Here is a 14,446-nt window from a genome sequence, read left to right on the forward strand (position 1 = left end):
GGGACACTTGTGCTTTACAAAAGGAAACTGCAATAAAATAAATTTAAAAAACATGTAAAATTTTTTGTGGGTGTGTTTCATACTTAAATTTAGTAACAATTATTACATAACATACATTTTCTCAAAATATTAAAATATTAATTTAATAAAAAGTACAATTGTTTAGAACAGAACAGAAAATGGCTCACTTAAGTGATGGGACACTACGTACTATGCAACAAAAATCGTCTGAAGTAAGCAATAAAAATATCTTTTGGGGTATTTATTTTTACTCAAAAGCAATTGCCAATAATTTAATACAATAATTTATAAAATAAATTTATAAAATCGTCTGCAGTATTTCTCTCCAGTTTGTTTTGGAATTTTTGTGTTTTTTAGCTCTGTGCAGCCATGAATGCTAAACGAAAAGAAACTTTGCCTGGAATTCGAAAATTAGTTATTAATTTGCATATTGAACGTGGAAAATCTATTAGAGAAACTACTGAAACAGTTAACTTCAGTCATTCAACAGTTTTCAATATCATTAAACGATATAAAAGGAATCATATGATTCAGGATAAAAGAAGACCTGGCCGACCATCAAAGCTATCCAATGGAATAAAGCGAATTATCGTTCGAAATATTTAAAAAAATCCAAGAATGAGTGCTCCTAAAGTTGCTGCTGATTTACAAGCATTATATGGAGTAATTGTTAATTCTGAGACTATTAGAAGAGTAATTCGATCTACTGGATATCACGGTAGAGCAGCCAGGAAAAAATTCTTCGTAAGTGAAAAGAATAGAAAACTCAGACTGGCTTTCGCAAAATCCAACATAAATAAGAATTCTGATTACTGGAATGCAGTTATATTTGCTGATGAGAGTAAATTTAATATATTTGGTTCTGACGATAGAATCTTGGTGTGGAGAAAACCCAGGGAAGAATTTCGCAAACAGAACTTGGTGCCAACAGTAAAACATGGTGGAGGAGGAGTTATGGTATGGGGGTGTATGTCGTCCGCTGGAGTTGGTAATCTTGTTTTTATTGACAGTATAATGGATCATTACAAGTATATTGACATTTTAAATCAAAATTTGAAATCTTCAGCACGAAAATTGAACCTTCATAACGATTTTAAATTCTACCAGGACAATGACCCCAAGCACAGTGCTTTGAACGTTAGACTCTGGCTGCTGTATAACTGTCCTGAAATAATAAAAACACCCCCACAATCTCCACAATTAAATCATATAGAGAATATTTGGCAAGAATTGGAATCAAGAATTCCCAAACACACCATTTCTTCAAAACAACAATTAAAATCGGTGCTTCAAGAAGAATGTCACTCCAGAAATCACAAAAAAAATTAGTCGAATCCATCCCAAGAAGATTAAATCATGTTTGAAAAGTAAAAGGAAATCCAACAAAATATTAAAACCTTTTAAAAAGTAAAATTTTTGGATAAATATTTGATGGAAAAGTAAGTGTCCCATCACTTAAGTGAGCCATTTTCTGCTCCGTTCTAAACAATTGTATTTTTATTAAATTAATATTTTAATATTTTGAGAAAATGTATGTTATGTAATAATTGTTACTAAATTTAAGTATGAAACACACCCACAAAAAATTTTACATTTTTTTTAAATTTATTTTATTGCAGTTTCCTTTTGTAAAGCACAAGTGTCCCATCACTTTTTTGAGACACTGTATATTTCCAGTTACTTTAAAGGATGAGAATTTCTGGCATTCCTAAATTTAATAAGATCAATTTTATTTAAATTACGAAATTTAATCTTATATACGGTTTTGTGGTTCCTTAGTTTCGAAAATTAACAACAACAACAAACCAAAAAAAAAAAAAACTGTTAAAATAAATTCGACGTGATATCAAATTAATATTTCAGTTCCTGTATTTTAATAAAAATCCTTTTTTTTTATATACAATATCCTCAGTGAAGACAGTTTCGATCACGATAATACCGTAAAACATACAGGCAAAATCTTTTGCTATGTTTTCATAAATGATAATCCATCCATAAATTAAGCATCTTTCTTCCAAAAAATAAGTTATTTTACTATTTTATAAAACTATATTATTCATATAGTTTTCGTTGTAATTAATATTGATGGTTTTTTTTCAGCATTATCCAGATCACATCAAAGGCCTGCTTCTACTTGCTGACATCAATGTAAATTACTTGCGAAATTTGGATGCAGCAGAAGAGGTATATTAAGTTCAAATATCTTTAAAAATTAACAGTGCACGTTCATGCATTAATGATTCATAAAAATGATCATATTCGTGGCTAAATAATGAACAATGCTGAATAGTTCATGCATTATTGATTCATAGTGGGAAATAATCCAACAAAAAAGAATCATAATAATAAATACATGCAGATCTTATTAATAAACATTTGTTTTTTTCACATTACTTATAGACACATAAGATTGACTGATTTCATATTTTCGACAAAAGTATCAAATAGATAAGTTGTTAGATGCTTCATAGCCAAATTTTAATACTAAGGTTTAAAAGGTGGTCACAGAAAAAATGCCTTAATTTTAATTCTTGTCACTAAACTTCTATATTTCATGTTTGAAAATTTATATATTTTAATGCCTTACCCTAATTTAATGCAATCTTGTTAGAGAAGGCACATAGATTTAAATCACTTTATACTGTATTTAGATCTATCCGAAGTCATTTGTTCCTGTAACTAAAGTATTTCTGAGATTATTTCATGCTTCTCCGTGTACTAAGACATCGGAACTTGCTACAAACCACCTTTTTATCCTTTTCGTCGGCGTCTTAGTTTTAATACTCTAGGGTTTATTACCGTTGAAACGCGCTAACTTTCACTAGTTGTGAAAATTAGAATAAAATTCCGCGTTTTAGCATTGCAATAAATTCTAGCCCAGAGATTACAGTTTAACCTTATCTTGGTTAGTGTCGTTTGTTGATTAAAATAAGACTTCGTTACGTAACATTGCGAAAATTCTGACTGATTGCAAGACGTGTCTCATTTTTAATATAGATAAATTTCAACTGCTTTTTTTTATCCTTTTTATCTTTTCGTCGGCGTCTTAGTTTTAATACTCTAGGGTTTATTACCGTTGAAACGCGCTAACTTTCACTAGTTGTGAAAATTAGAATAAAATTCCGCGTTTTAGCATTGCAATAAATTCTAGCCCAGAGATTACAGTTTAACCTTATCTTGGTTAGTGTCGTTTGTTGATTAAAATAAGACTTCGTTACGTAACATTGCGAAAATTCTGACTGATTGCAAGACGTGTCTCATTTTTAATATAGATAAATTTCAACTGCTTTTTTTTTGTATAAGGAGCTGACATGTTTCATTACAATCCAACACTTGGTGGATTAACACCATCGACAGGTGTAATTTTGTTGCTGGTAAAGGCACTAATTCATTTTCACTAGCTTTACTTCTTTACTAGCATTTTCACTGATGTTATTCCTGGAAAATTTTATTCTTCCTTATAATAAGTAACTGATAAGACTGTCAACTTCCTCAAGGATGCATTGCGTGTGTAGGGTGCTACGTGCGTAGGGTATGCACGTATAACCAATGATAGCTTGATAAAATTTATTTTCCCAAAAGAAACATTTTACCAATTCTGGAACATTCTACAAAATTACTCTCTCAGCTCTTCTCAATATCACAGAGTACAATTAGTAGTTACACTTCAAGCTACTAAGAGCGTTAAACACATAGCAGTACCAAGTGCATCTAAAGGGTAAGCTCTCAATGCTCTCAAGACACCGAAGTTAACTTATTAAAAAAACTGAGAACTGAGAACAGGCGCTCTCTCCGCTCTTATTAGCTTAGCATAAAATGTCAAAGTTACATGCAAGAGCCAGACACGGTTACAATTAGTTACAATTACGGTTGCAATAAGGACCAATTATATTTATTCAGTTACAGCACCAGTTACTTATAGAGGGACCATACCAAAATGTTGTCAGATGGTCGCCAGGTTTGGCGGCATTTTGCGATTTCTCGTCAAATTTGATGACAAAATTACTCGCCAGTTTGGCTATATCTTGCCAGTTTAGCAAGATAGCCATTTACTTCAATGTTAAATAGATTTGCTTTTGTTTTCTTATTTCTTCGTCAGACATTCCCACTCATCAAACGTTTCGTGTTGCATTATACGAAAGATTCTACATTTTCACATATAATTCTATAACTAAAATTATTTACGTATATACAAAATTCATAGCAATTATAATTTACTGAATGCAATGAGCGTGCATGTGCCTTTATGCTAATGCATAAAACACCCCTACGACCTAACTAATGTAAGAAACCTCGACAACTTGTTTACGGTTCTATTATAAGTAAGATTTATTGGTTTTCTTTTAGATTTAAAATGCATAAAAATTGTTTTTTTTTTTTTAACTAGTAAAAAAAGTGAAACGTGCAATAAGATGAATGATAAGAAACTACTATTGCAATGTAGAAGTTAATGATTTTTTACTCGTAGCGAATTAAAATAAAATTCACTTTCTTTAGATATTTATTTCTGAAATTAATAACTTTTTAATTTACAAATACAGTGCAGTCTCAATTGCCCGAAAGATATTTTATCCAAAAATGCTAAACACTGCTTGGACGCATGGCAGCATTATATCGAATTGATTTACCAGATAATATAAGGGAGTATATGCACAGTTATCTCAACATCACGGTTAACAAAAATCCAGTAAAAAAATGTCGAGTTAAGTAACTATAATATATGAAAAAAAAAAATACTACAAGGCAATTTACCTGTAACAGAATTTTCAGAAACTGCGATGTAATAAAGTTTCATATCATTACAGTAAAATATTAAAAAAAAGCTTTATCATTCTCACATTTAAAATTCGCGTAAAAAGTCAGCCAGAAGTTTTTTTCTTCGCTTAGTTGGCTTTTTTTTTTAAGATTGATGATCTTATCTTGCATAGTGTTATTCTGTCAGTCAGCAGACAGTCCCAAGTAGTCCAACGGTAGCCCTTCCAAGTAGGCACTCGACGTGAAAGTGCAACTTCATGCTTGTCTTTATCATCAGCAGACAATTCCCCGACTCCACCTTCGCTGACACTTCCTTGCAGGACTTCTTGGCCTTTCAAATTGAGTGCTGCCCCACACAAAAATCAATCTACCATGTTGCAACCCCACAGAGCAAGGGCAGACAAAGGCAGTACCAGTACGGTACCTGCCGAGCCTTACTCTGTCCCGAGAGCCCTCAGGCCTTCTGTGAAGTCTGTTGTTATGCCCCGTGGTTGAGACTGCCTAGGTACAGATCCTAACCAACGACTTCATATAACAGGTAGACGGCTCACCCACAGAGAATTCGTCTGCTAGGGTGTCTCCAACATATACCACGTGACTAATGCTCTTGGCGCTCTTGGGGAGTGATAGCTTAGGCTGTTCATCGCCAGTTTGGCCCGCTTTTTATTTCCGTCTGCTAGCAGTCAGCAGACAACGGCCTCGAATTAGGTTGTTCGATTTTTTACAATTATATTTAGATATAACTTAACCCCTTTTTTCCTGAATATTTTATCTATATTTTTAATAATCGCTTTAAATTATTTGCACCATTGTTTAAGATGTTTAGGTTAAGTAATTTTAGGAAGAAAATCTAAAGTAAATAATAAAAAATTGAGATGGAAACTTTAATTTTGAATAACGTTAAAAAATTAAAATTGCACTACTGTTATAATATTTGAGAAGGTAAAAAAATCTCGTTTAATTTTAATGCATTGCATCCTAAAGAGAAAAAGAAAATCACATTGTATTATATGTATTTATGCCATTGATTGCCTCTCTTTTCTTGAGATTATATTACTGGAACAAAATAATGCACTCTCTTTTCTTGAGATTATATTACTGGGACAAAATAATGCAATCTTAATTACTGATTTCCACACTCATGTCATGGCGGAGATCAATACATCTTATTAACTATAACATTGTTTCATAAGAATAAATTGAATTTAATTAAAAAAATTAAATTTAAATACAAATTTAATTAAATATTCTTTGCGCCATTGCTGCAAGGAATGAAATTTTAATTTAAACAAATTTAAATTTAATTTTTAACAAATAATGATGATTTTAACAAATAATTAATTAATTTAACAAATAATTAATAAATTTTTAACAAATAATTAATAAATTTTTAACAAATAATGATAATTTTTAACAAATAATGGATTTATTTTTCACTTGATTTACTTGATTATGCTTCTGAATTTAAATGATATTGTAGATTAGTTCCAGTATTAAATCTTTTATATGTTTGCACATTTTTTTAAAAACTATTTTGGCTTTTTTTAGGATTTAAATTTGCTTTTTTACTTTTATACATATATGTTAAAAATTAAATTTAAATTTGTTTAAATTTATTAACTATAACAAATATTTTATATTGAATATGTATCAAACGGTAACAAACTTCAACTCAGTATTTATTATTAGGATCAAAACGATATTACAGTTAAAAATTCTCTCACTCTCCTTTTTTTTTTTTTTTTTTAAATACTATTTAAAATATGGTAAGTTTTTCACATCACATTTTTTCAATTACAATAAATTTCTAACAGCATCGTAGATGAGACAGAATTATAATCCAGATTATTTTAATTGATTTTATAGAAAATAATGATAAAGCATTGAGCTTTATAAAAGTAATCTGATTTTTAAAATAATGCTGTTTAACTGTTTATGTTCAATGTTGCATGAATCAAGATCTTCAGCTTTTTTTTTTAACAAAGTAAACATATCGCGCAATCTTTTCTCAATAATTTAATGCTAATAATAGCATTTTTCTTTTTTCATTGCAGGCAGTAATTGTTTATGAAATCAAAACGCGTACGACTTGGCGAAAAAAGGTTAACGCCAATTGGCGCATTCTATTTCAACGGAATACACGGAAAAAACATATAAAATTCAATTATTTGTAAAGGGTGATTCCAGTAAATTGTGTCACAGTATTTAATACATTTTGATGCTAATAATACATGCTGAAAATGTCATATACGGCGGCAATTTTCTTATACAATATGGCTGAAACTTTCCAACCAATTCAACAGAGATAGTAAAATGACAAAAATACTGAAAATAAAATAATAAATCATGCAGTTTTAACTTACCCATGAAAGGTTACAAGTCCTCCTTTCACGAAACTTTCTTTACATCCGTAGGCGCTGCAGCGAATAACCATTTTTACTTAAATTTTATGTGACCAAGCAGAGCAGCAGTCTTTCGTCCCATAGAAAGCAATGTAAAGTATTTCCGGACTTTCGGAATTCGCGCAGCAGTCACGTGACACTAATGTTGGAACCGGTTGAAGGTTGCAATACGCTCTCTACCAGTATACTATCTCGTTGATCCTAACCAGTACTTCCCAGGCGTTCGCCTGAGTCAAACCCCCCGGGGAGGAGATCTTCTTTGTTACAAAAGCTAGTCACCACAGATCACTTTGGGGTTAACATGTAAGAGGGAAACTGGTTCTCCATTGCAAACAAGGTGATAGCATTTAAAGCTATCACCTTGTTTAACGAACGATTGTAAAACGAACAATTTGCAAAGTTTTATGAAAGGGAGGAAAAAATCGCGCATCTTTCTTTCAGTAGTAAATCAGGCAGAAATATTGTCCGAAACAGTTGTTCGTATGAAACAAATGCATGTGTGATCTGAAACGACTAACAATTTGCCCTTCCGTGTGGTTTGAATGACGACAAGATGCAATCACAATCTGCCTTTCAGCAATATTTTCTTCGTCTTCATGTTCGCCACCAGACATATTGTTTGCAGTCTGAACAAGATAAGTTGGTGACGCCTCTGTGTCTGCATCAAAACCTAAAAAACATTTATATTCTTCAAAATCGGGAAGAATGTTTCCCCAAGATTTAATTAGCGTTGAGGATTTCACTTTCTGTCATGTGGCACCATTCTGTGTGGTAGGTAGTCTCCAGAATTGAAAAATTCAAAAAAAGTTTCAAGATCATGATTTTGCTTGATCAATTTACATAGCACCGCCGAACGGTAGTTCCGTTGGAGCGAGGCCAATAACACCTTTGTCCATTATCTGTATTAGGGCTGCCACGTTAGGCGGGAGCAAGTACTTCCCAAAAAATTGTCCATCTCTTGATTTTAACGTTAGTTCACTTGGGTGGAATGGCGCGTTGTCTAAAACTACCACTGCTCTTCCAGGAAGGCTCTTTGATTTTAAAAAGTCTGTCATCTGGGCTACTAATTTTGCATCAGACCACTGCTGACATGTGATTCTATTCATCCACTCCTTTTTCTCATTCAAATATTGAACGGGAAAGTTCAAATATTGAACGGGAAATCATAATAATGATTATTATTATTCCAATGTTTCGAATACAAGTAATAAAAATTAGAGCAAGAACATTTAAACATCCGTATTTGAATCTGACACAACTTTATCTTTTTCTCTATGTATTTTATTTTATTTTATTTTATTCTGAAGTATTTGTTTTTAAATAAAAATTAATTATATTGATAGATTATTTATTCTAGCCTGTAATCAGTTTGCATTCTGTCCGGATGATTCAGACCAGCGGTCTCAAACTGGCGGCCCTCGAAGCAATTTAATACGGATTCCGAATACCCGTACAGCATATTAATTAGCATTATTTTGACAAGAGTTTGAAAAAAATGTATTCATTACTAAAAACGAATGTGAGTAACTCTCCGAAAATCTACAAATGGCTGTAATTAATTTACACTATGCTATAAATCTTATTCAGAGATTTGAAGATGTAAATTTTGTTAATTTTATTAGAAATCAGAAGGTAAATATTCCCAGTTAAGAGTTTTTGCAATAAGAATAATCACTTTATTTGGAGTAAATTTACATGTAAACAGTTTTTTTTTGGGGGGGGGTTGGGAATCAAACAAGGTTAGCCCAGAAGAAGGGCTATTAATTTCGTTTGGGCATTATGCATCGAAAATTTTAAATGTTTCACTTTTCAAATTGTTGCCACAAAATATTATTTCCCTGTATTATATTTAAAGAAATTAAATAATGAAGAATCTGCATAAATGGAGATAAAACAACGGTCAAATTTTGAAAAACATAATCTTCCACCGAATATGGGCATCTGGGAGCCCTAATTTAAGTAATTTGTTTTATTATCGATTTCATATTTTTCATCCATCAAATTTTGAAAAACGTAATTTTCCACCAAATATGGGCATCTGGGAGCCCTAATTTAAATAATTTGTTTTATTATCGATTTCATATTTTTCATCCATCAAATTTTGAAAAACGTAATCCTCCACCGAATATGGGCATCTGGGAGTCCTAATTTAAATAATTTGTTTTATTATCGATTTCATATTTTTCATCCATCAAATTTTGAAAAAAGTAATCCTCCACCGAATATGGGCATCTGGGAGCAATAATTTAAATAATTTGTTTTATTATCGATTTCATATTTTTCATAATAATAAAATTTAAAATTTGTAATTTGTTTTATTATCGATTTCATATTTTGTAACAATTTAGCGAATATTTGATTAACAAACTCAACGATTTCAAAGCGAGCAGTGACAACACTGTACAGGGAAAAAAAAGTTTTTATCTCCAGCGCGCGAGACTGCGCATCGGAAATTCTAAAGGTTCATTTTAAAATTATTTTGCGATATTGCTGTTAAATTGAATTTTAGGGTTCAAGTGCGAAGAACATGATATTTAATAAATAAAGCACAAAACGTTAAAAAAAACGCTTACGTTAAATATAAAATCTGAACGTTTTCAGTTTTTTTTTTTTTTTTTTTTTTTTAGATGAAAATAAATCTACGAAAAGAAACAGACTGCCAGACTGCTAATAAATATTTAAGATTTGGGATGAAGCTATTTTCTATCAATTTTGCTCCAAATTAAACTTTGTAAAACTCGAATTGCTACAGGGTGTTGTAACTGAAAAATGCAATAAAAATAACAAAGCTTATAGTTTACTTTTTTTTTTTTTTTTTCATTTTTGCATAGAAAAATCTAGCACATATAAAGAGAATAGGTTTCAGTATTTATTTTCAAGTTTTTCTCCTCTTGAGAAATCTTTGTATATTTAAGTTAAAAATAATTTACTTAGTGGGTATTTCAATACATTAAAATTATTTGAATAAGTGTCAATCACTCAGATTTTAATATTTAGCTTCCAATACGTTTCAATTATGAATTGTGACCAATACAATTTTTTTTTGCAAACACTAACTTTTAGATTCCAGCAGAATATGACTATGAATTTGAATTTTTCTTTGCGTAATTTTTGCATGTATGTTTTGACAAATATGTAATGAAAATTTTTATACTTAGTTGACAAATCTTGTTTTATTAAGAAGAAAAATATGTTTCTTCCTTTCTCCTATAAAATCTTAATTTGCGAAGATTAATTTAGACCAGGGCTGGGCAGACGTTTCCAGGGTACGGGCAACTTCTAATTTTTACAAGGTGTTGCGGTCCACATAGTGGCGTAGGTGGGGTAAGCTAAAAGTTTACAATATTTATTATAACTTAGTAATAAATACGGAATATGTACTTACCTACCTAAAAAAAGCTTATTCTTTTAAAACCGCTTTTAAAACAAAACGCAAGATACAAACTTAATAATAACCACAAATGTAATAATTTCAAATGATGCATTTCTTTTCAAAATAATTTAAACAAAATCATTTTCATCTAAAGTTGGTTCTCGTAGTTACTCTGCGAATTCTGAATATCTCGGTATATAATTACTGACTGCTAATCTTGCTTTGTCCATTACATTCCAAAAGTTATTCTTAGGTTCTGAACTACGTGCATTTAGAATTTTGTCAATCGGCCCAGTAGAACGGGAGATATAAGAACTGTCTCATTTTGTTTTCTGCGCAGGGTACATGTGTCGTCTACTCATCCATCGAATCATTTGCTTAAGTAAACACAGTCGCGTCGATTGTGAAAAGCCGATTCTCCAGTCTAGCTGGCATCGGTGTTCTATAAATATTTTCTTTTAGTACGCGCATCTTAGGTCTTAGTAAAAGCGGTCACCCCAAAATGTCTTGCTGGTCCACTGGTCGACTTAATGCTCACTCCTAATGTAGATTGTACTGTTGTAAAATTTATGAAACTGATATTTTCGCTAATTTTGAATTTTTCTCTTTCAGTGTTACCGTAAAGTCCTCAGACTGGACCCAAACAACCAGAAAGCATCTCACAACATATGCGTAGTGCATTTTGAGAGACAGCAATTTGAAATTGCAGAGAAGTGCTTTGCAGAAACACTTACCCAGCATCCGAATGTGTCCTACATCAGAAATCATCTTGAGGTGGTGAGAAGCATTATAAGGCAGGGGCAAAGTACAATGTTCGGACACCTTACAACGTCCCATTCCCTCAGCTGACCAACGTGATGAGGAAGTATTTTCAATAAGAGCTTGAGGATTTAAGACTTCCTTGCAAAACTAAGGAAACTGTCCATGTACATGGCGGAACTGAAGTCAACGGAATCAAGGTTACGAAATACACCAGCTGAACCATTGACAACGAAAGGGGTGTTTGGTGAGAAGGAAGGTGAATATTCAGCTTTGTTTTGAGTGGTCTCACTATTTACTAGGATGTCGATCAGTTACCGAACTACTAAAGTCAATGGAATCTATGAACTCATTTGTGAGATCGAACAATTATGTTCAGATATGTAAGCAAGCATTTTGAAATTCTGTTTCTCAAAACCGTCAAGTGAAACTGAAATGCTACTTTCTTGGTACAACCCATCGAGAGACGAAAGTTAATCTTATCCATGGAGTGAAACTGTTGGAAAGTTAAACTATAATGAAAGTTCATCATAATAAATAAAATTTATTTACAAATATAAACTTTAAAAAAATGCACCTTAAGCATGAAGGCATTTTTCTGGGAAAGTTATGGAATAGTGCGTACATTTTCGACGTACGCTTTCATAATATATTCATAACTATGTATGCCAAGAAAAGTTTTAAGACGCACTATTACTTGTGCATCTCCTTCGTATAAATATATGTATGTAACTTAAAATTTTATATTCTCCACCTTTAGTCGTTTTTAGTCCAGGAATGTGTTTTTTTCCCACAGTAGCATCACTAATCACACCTCGTAGTAATAACATCCAAAAGAAAATGTGTTTCTCCTGGTTTAAATTAACATCACCGATTTTTTTTTTTTTTTTTTTTTTTTTTTTAATTTCGGGCATTCTTGACATGTATTGCTCACCAACCATACTACATTAAAATGAAATAAAAATCACATGTATCATTTTATTTATACTTCAGCCTATTTTTGCATTTTATCCTAAGTACTCTTCGAAAATTTTCTGAAAATAGAGTAAATGAACTCATAATTTTTCTCGAAGACCTGTTTAAGTTATACTTCGTTGATTTCAATCAATTCTTACTCAAATAATTGTAAATTTTATTCTTGCTATGTAAGCACCAATTGAAAGTGATCAGAACCTTAAAATCATGTTCCTTGAAATATGCTGAGCAAATTTTATAAAAATTATAAAGACTAATGATTCTATAAATTTCAGTTACATAGAATATAGCAAAGAAAAAAAATTTCAATAATTTTTAATGCATTACTTATGCTAAAATGTATTGTTACGTACAGAGATAAATTTCTCTTCTCTCCCATAACAATATAAAAATATTCCGCGATAAGCAATAGACTAAACATTTTGTATTTTATTCATTCAAAACTTACTTCTCTGTTCAGCTTATACATTAAATTGATCAATATTGTTATGCGCAGTTATTGGCATATTCTTTTGAAATACGCCATGGAAGAGAAATCTGTAAATAATTCAAAAGCTGTTTTATAAAAGTCAGTTGTAATGGAATCCGGGTTTTACATAAATAAATCGCACGACGGGGAATTACTTTGACGGATGGATAATGATCACAATAATGATCACTATCGAAAACTGATTCATTACATAAGAAACACCGGGTTTCATGTCACAAAAGTGAGTGTTCAGTCTATTAAACTACCATTATATCTGTTAGCTACCTCTGCTGTGTGCTGAAAGAAACATTTCCGGGAATTTTCGTTTCCAGCAATTCTGATTAGTTGGTTAAAGAGAAATCCTGCCTGACGCACATCCTGTCCTTCCTCCTACGCGAGACAGATCATGCGCAGGCAAACATTTTTCTCGAGCGTCACAAAGAGTCCCAGTTACGTAATCAGTACACAATGTCCAGCGTAACTGTTTCAGTCAGCAACTTTAACGTTTATACTAGTGCTGAGGGAAATTCGTCGCGCGTCTCTAGATGTCATAACACCATTATTTAACTATTTGATATCGCTTTTAATTCTACTATTTGATTGGTCGTTCTCTATCGGTGAGAATAAGAAGTAAAAATTCATTGCTTTATGAAAAACTATTCCCCTTCTTGTGATTCATTCTCATGTAAAACGCAAAACATGATATTCTTTAAATGGCAATCGTATTGCAAGTGAAAGATTCAGATGCGAGAAGACTTATCAGCAGGCAACAAAAGGACGAAAAGCAGAAACAAAAACTGTTGTAATCAATATTTATCTTTTCAACGTTTCCAGCATTTTTCATAAAAGGATTCAGATTTGCCCAAACTGTTGTGTATTTAGAGAACTGTGCAATGCGTTTATCACTAACTTTTGTTAAATTCCTTGTTTTTTTTTTTTAATTTTAATTTATAGTCAAAACCATTGTAATTTATGGTATGATTTGTGTAATTTATGTTCAACCATTGCAATTTATATCCTAAATAATATGATTTTATTGATGGTTTCTCAGTAGAATGTTTTAATAAGGTTTAAGCTTCAAAGTGGAGAAAATTTGCAAATGTATATATTTTGATGATTTTTGTTGAACTCTATTGCACTGAATTCGACAATAAAAAAAAAAATAAAAAAAAAAAAAAAAAGGATATGATTTTGATTTCATTGGTAGAAGGTGAAAAATATGCGTGATCGAAGATGATCACGTACCAACGCCATTGACCCATATTGATTCAGATTCTCACTTTGTAATCACTGCTTCGCTCTATTAATAAAGCAAATATTATTCTTTTCAAACTTGTGATATTTTCTTACTGTCTAACAACAAAAGTTCAGTGACTGTTTTTGAAAGAGTCCATACAATGGCGGTGTCTCGAAACACAATTTTTTTTCCTTGAATTTTCATTTTAATTTCAATTAACATTAAAAGAAAACGTAAAGTAAAAGTTTGACTATCCTGCATTCAAAACCCGGGGGTTGGCTCAGGAGAATTCCTGGGAAGTAATGGCTAGGATATCTATACTTGGACAGTCTTAACCACGAGGCTATATAATTTGTCTTCATAGGACTAGAACCTCCGTTCATTCGGGGGATGGTTCAGGCAAAGAATATGTATTGTTAAGAAGGAAAGCTTCGCAGCAGCAGGAATGGCTCCCT

General features: G+C 31.7%; 1 protein-coding gene across 1 annotated transcript in view; it reads left to right on the plus strand.

Moving 5' to 3' along the window:
• LOC118195312 (protein O-mannosyl-transferase TMTC3-like) overlaps positions 1 to 13,935 on the plus strand; it is a 580,765-nt gene extending 566,830 nt beyond the window's left edge. The window contains exons 21-22 of the mRNA XM_085827263.1: positions 2,122 to 2,205; positions 11,164 to 13,935. Coding sequence (XP_085683389.1) covers positions 2,122 to 2,205; positions 11,164 to 11,400 — 321 coding nt within the window. The 3' untranslated portion in view covers positions 11,401 to 13,935. The remainder of the gene's footprint in view (positions 1 to 2,121; positions 2,206 to 11,163) is intronic.
• Positions 13,936 to 14,446: the final 511 nt, after the last annotated feature.

The sequence above is a fragment of the Stegodyphus dumicola genome, chromosome 11 (genome assembly GCF_044657685.1).
Source record: "Stegodyphus dumicola isolate Sdum_Otavi_A_Nest chromosome 11, ASM4465768v1".
Taxonomy (NCBI): Eukaryota; Metazoa; Arthropoda; class Arachnida; order Araneae; family Eresidae; genus Stegodyphus; species Stegodyphus dumicola.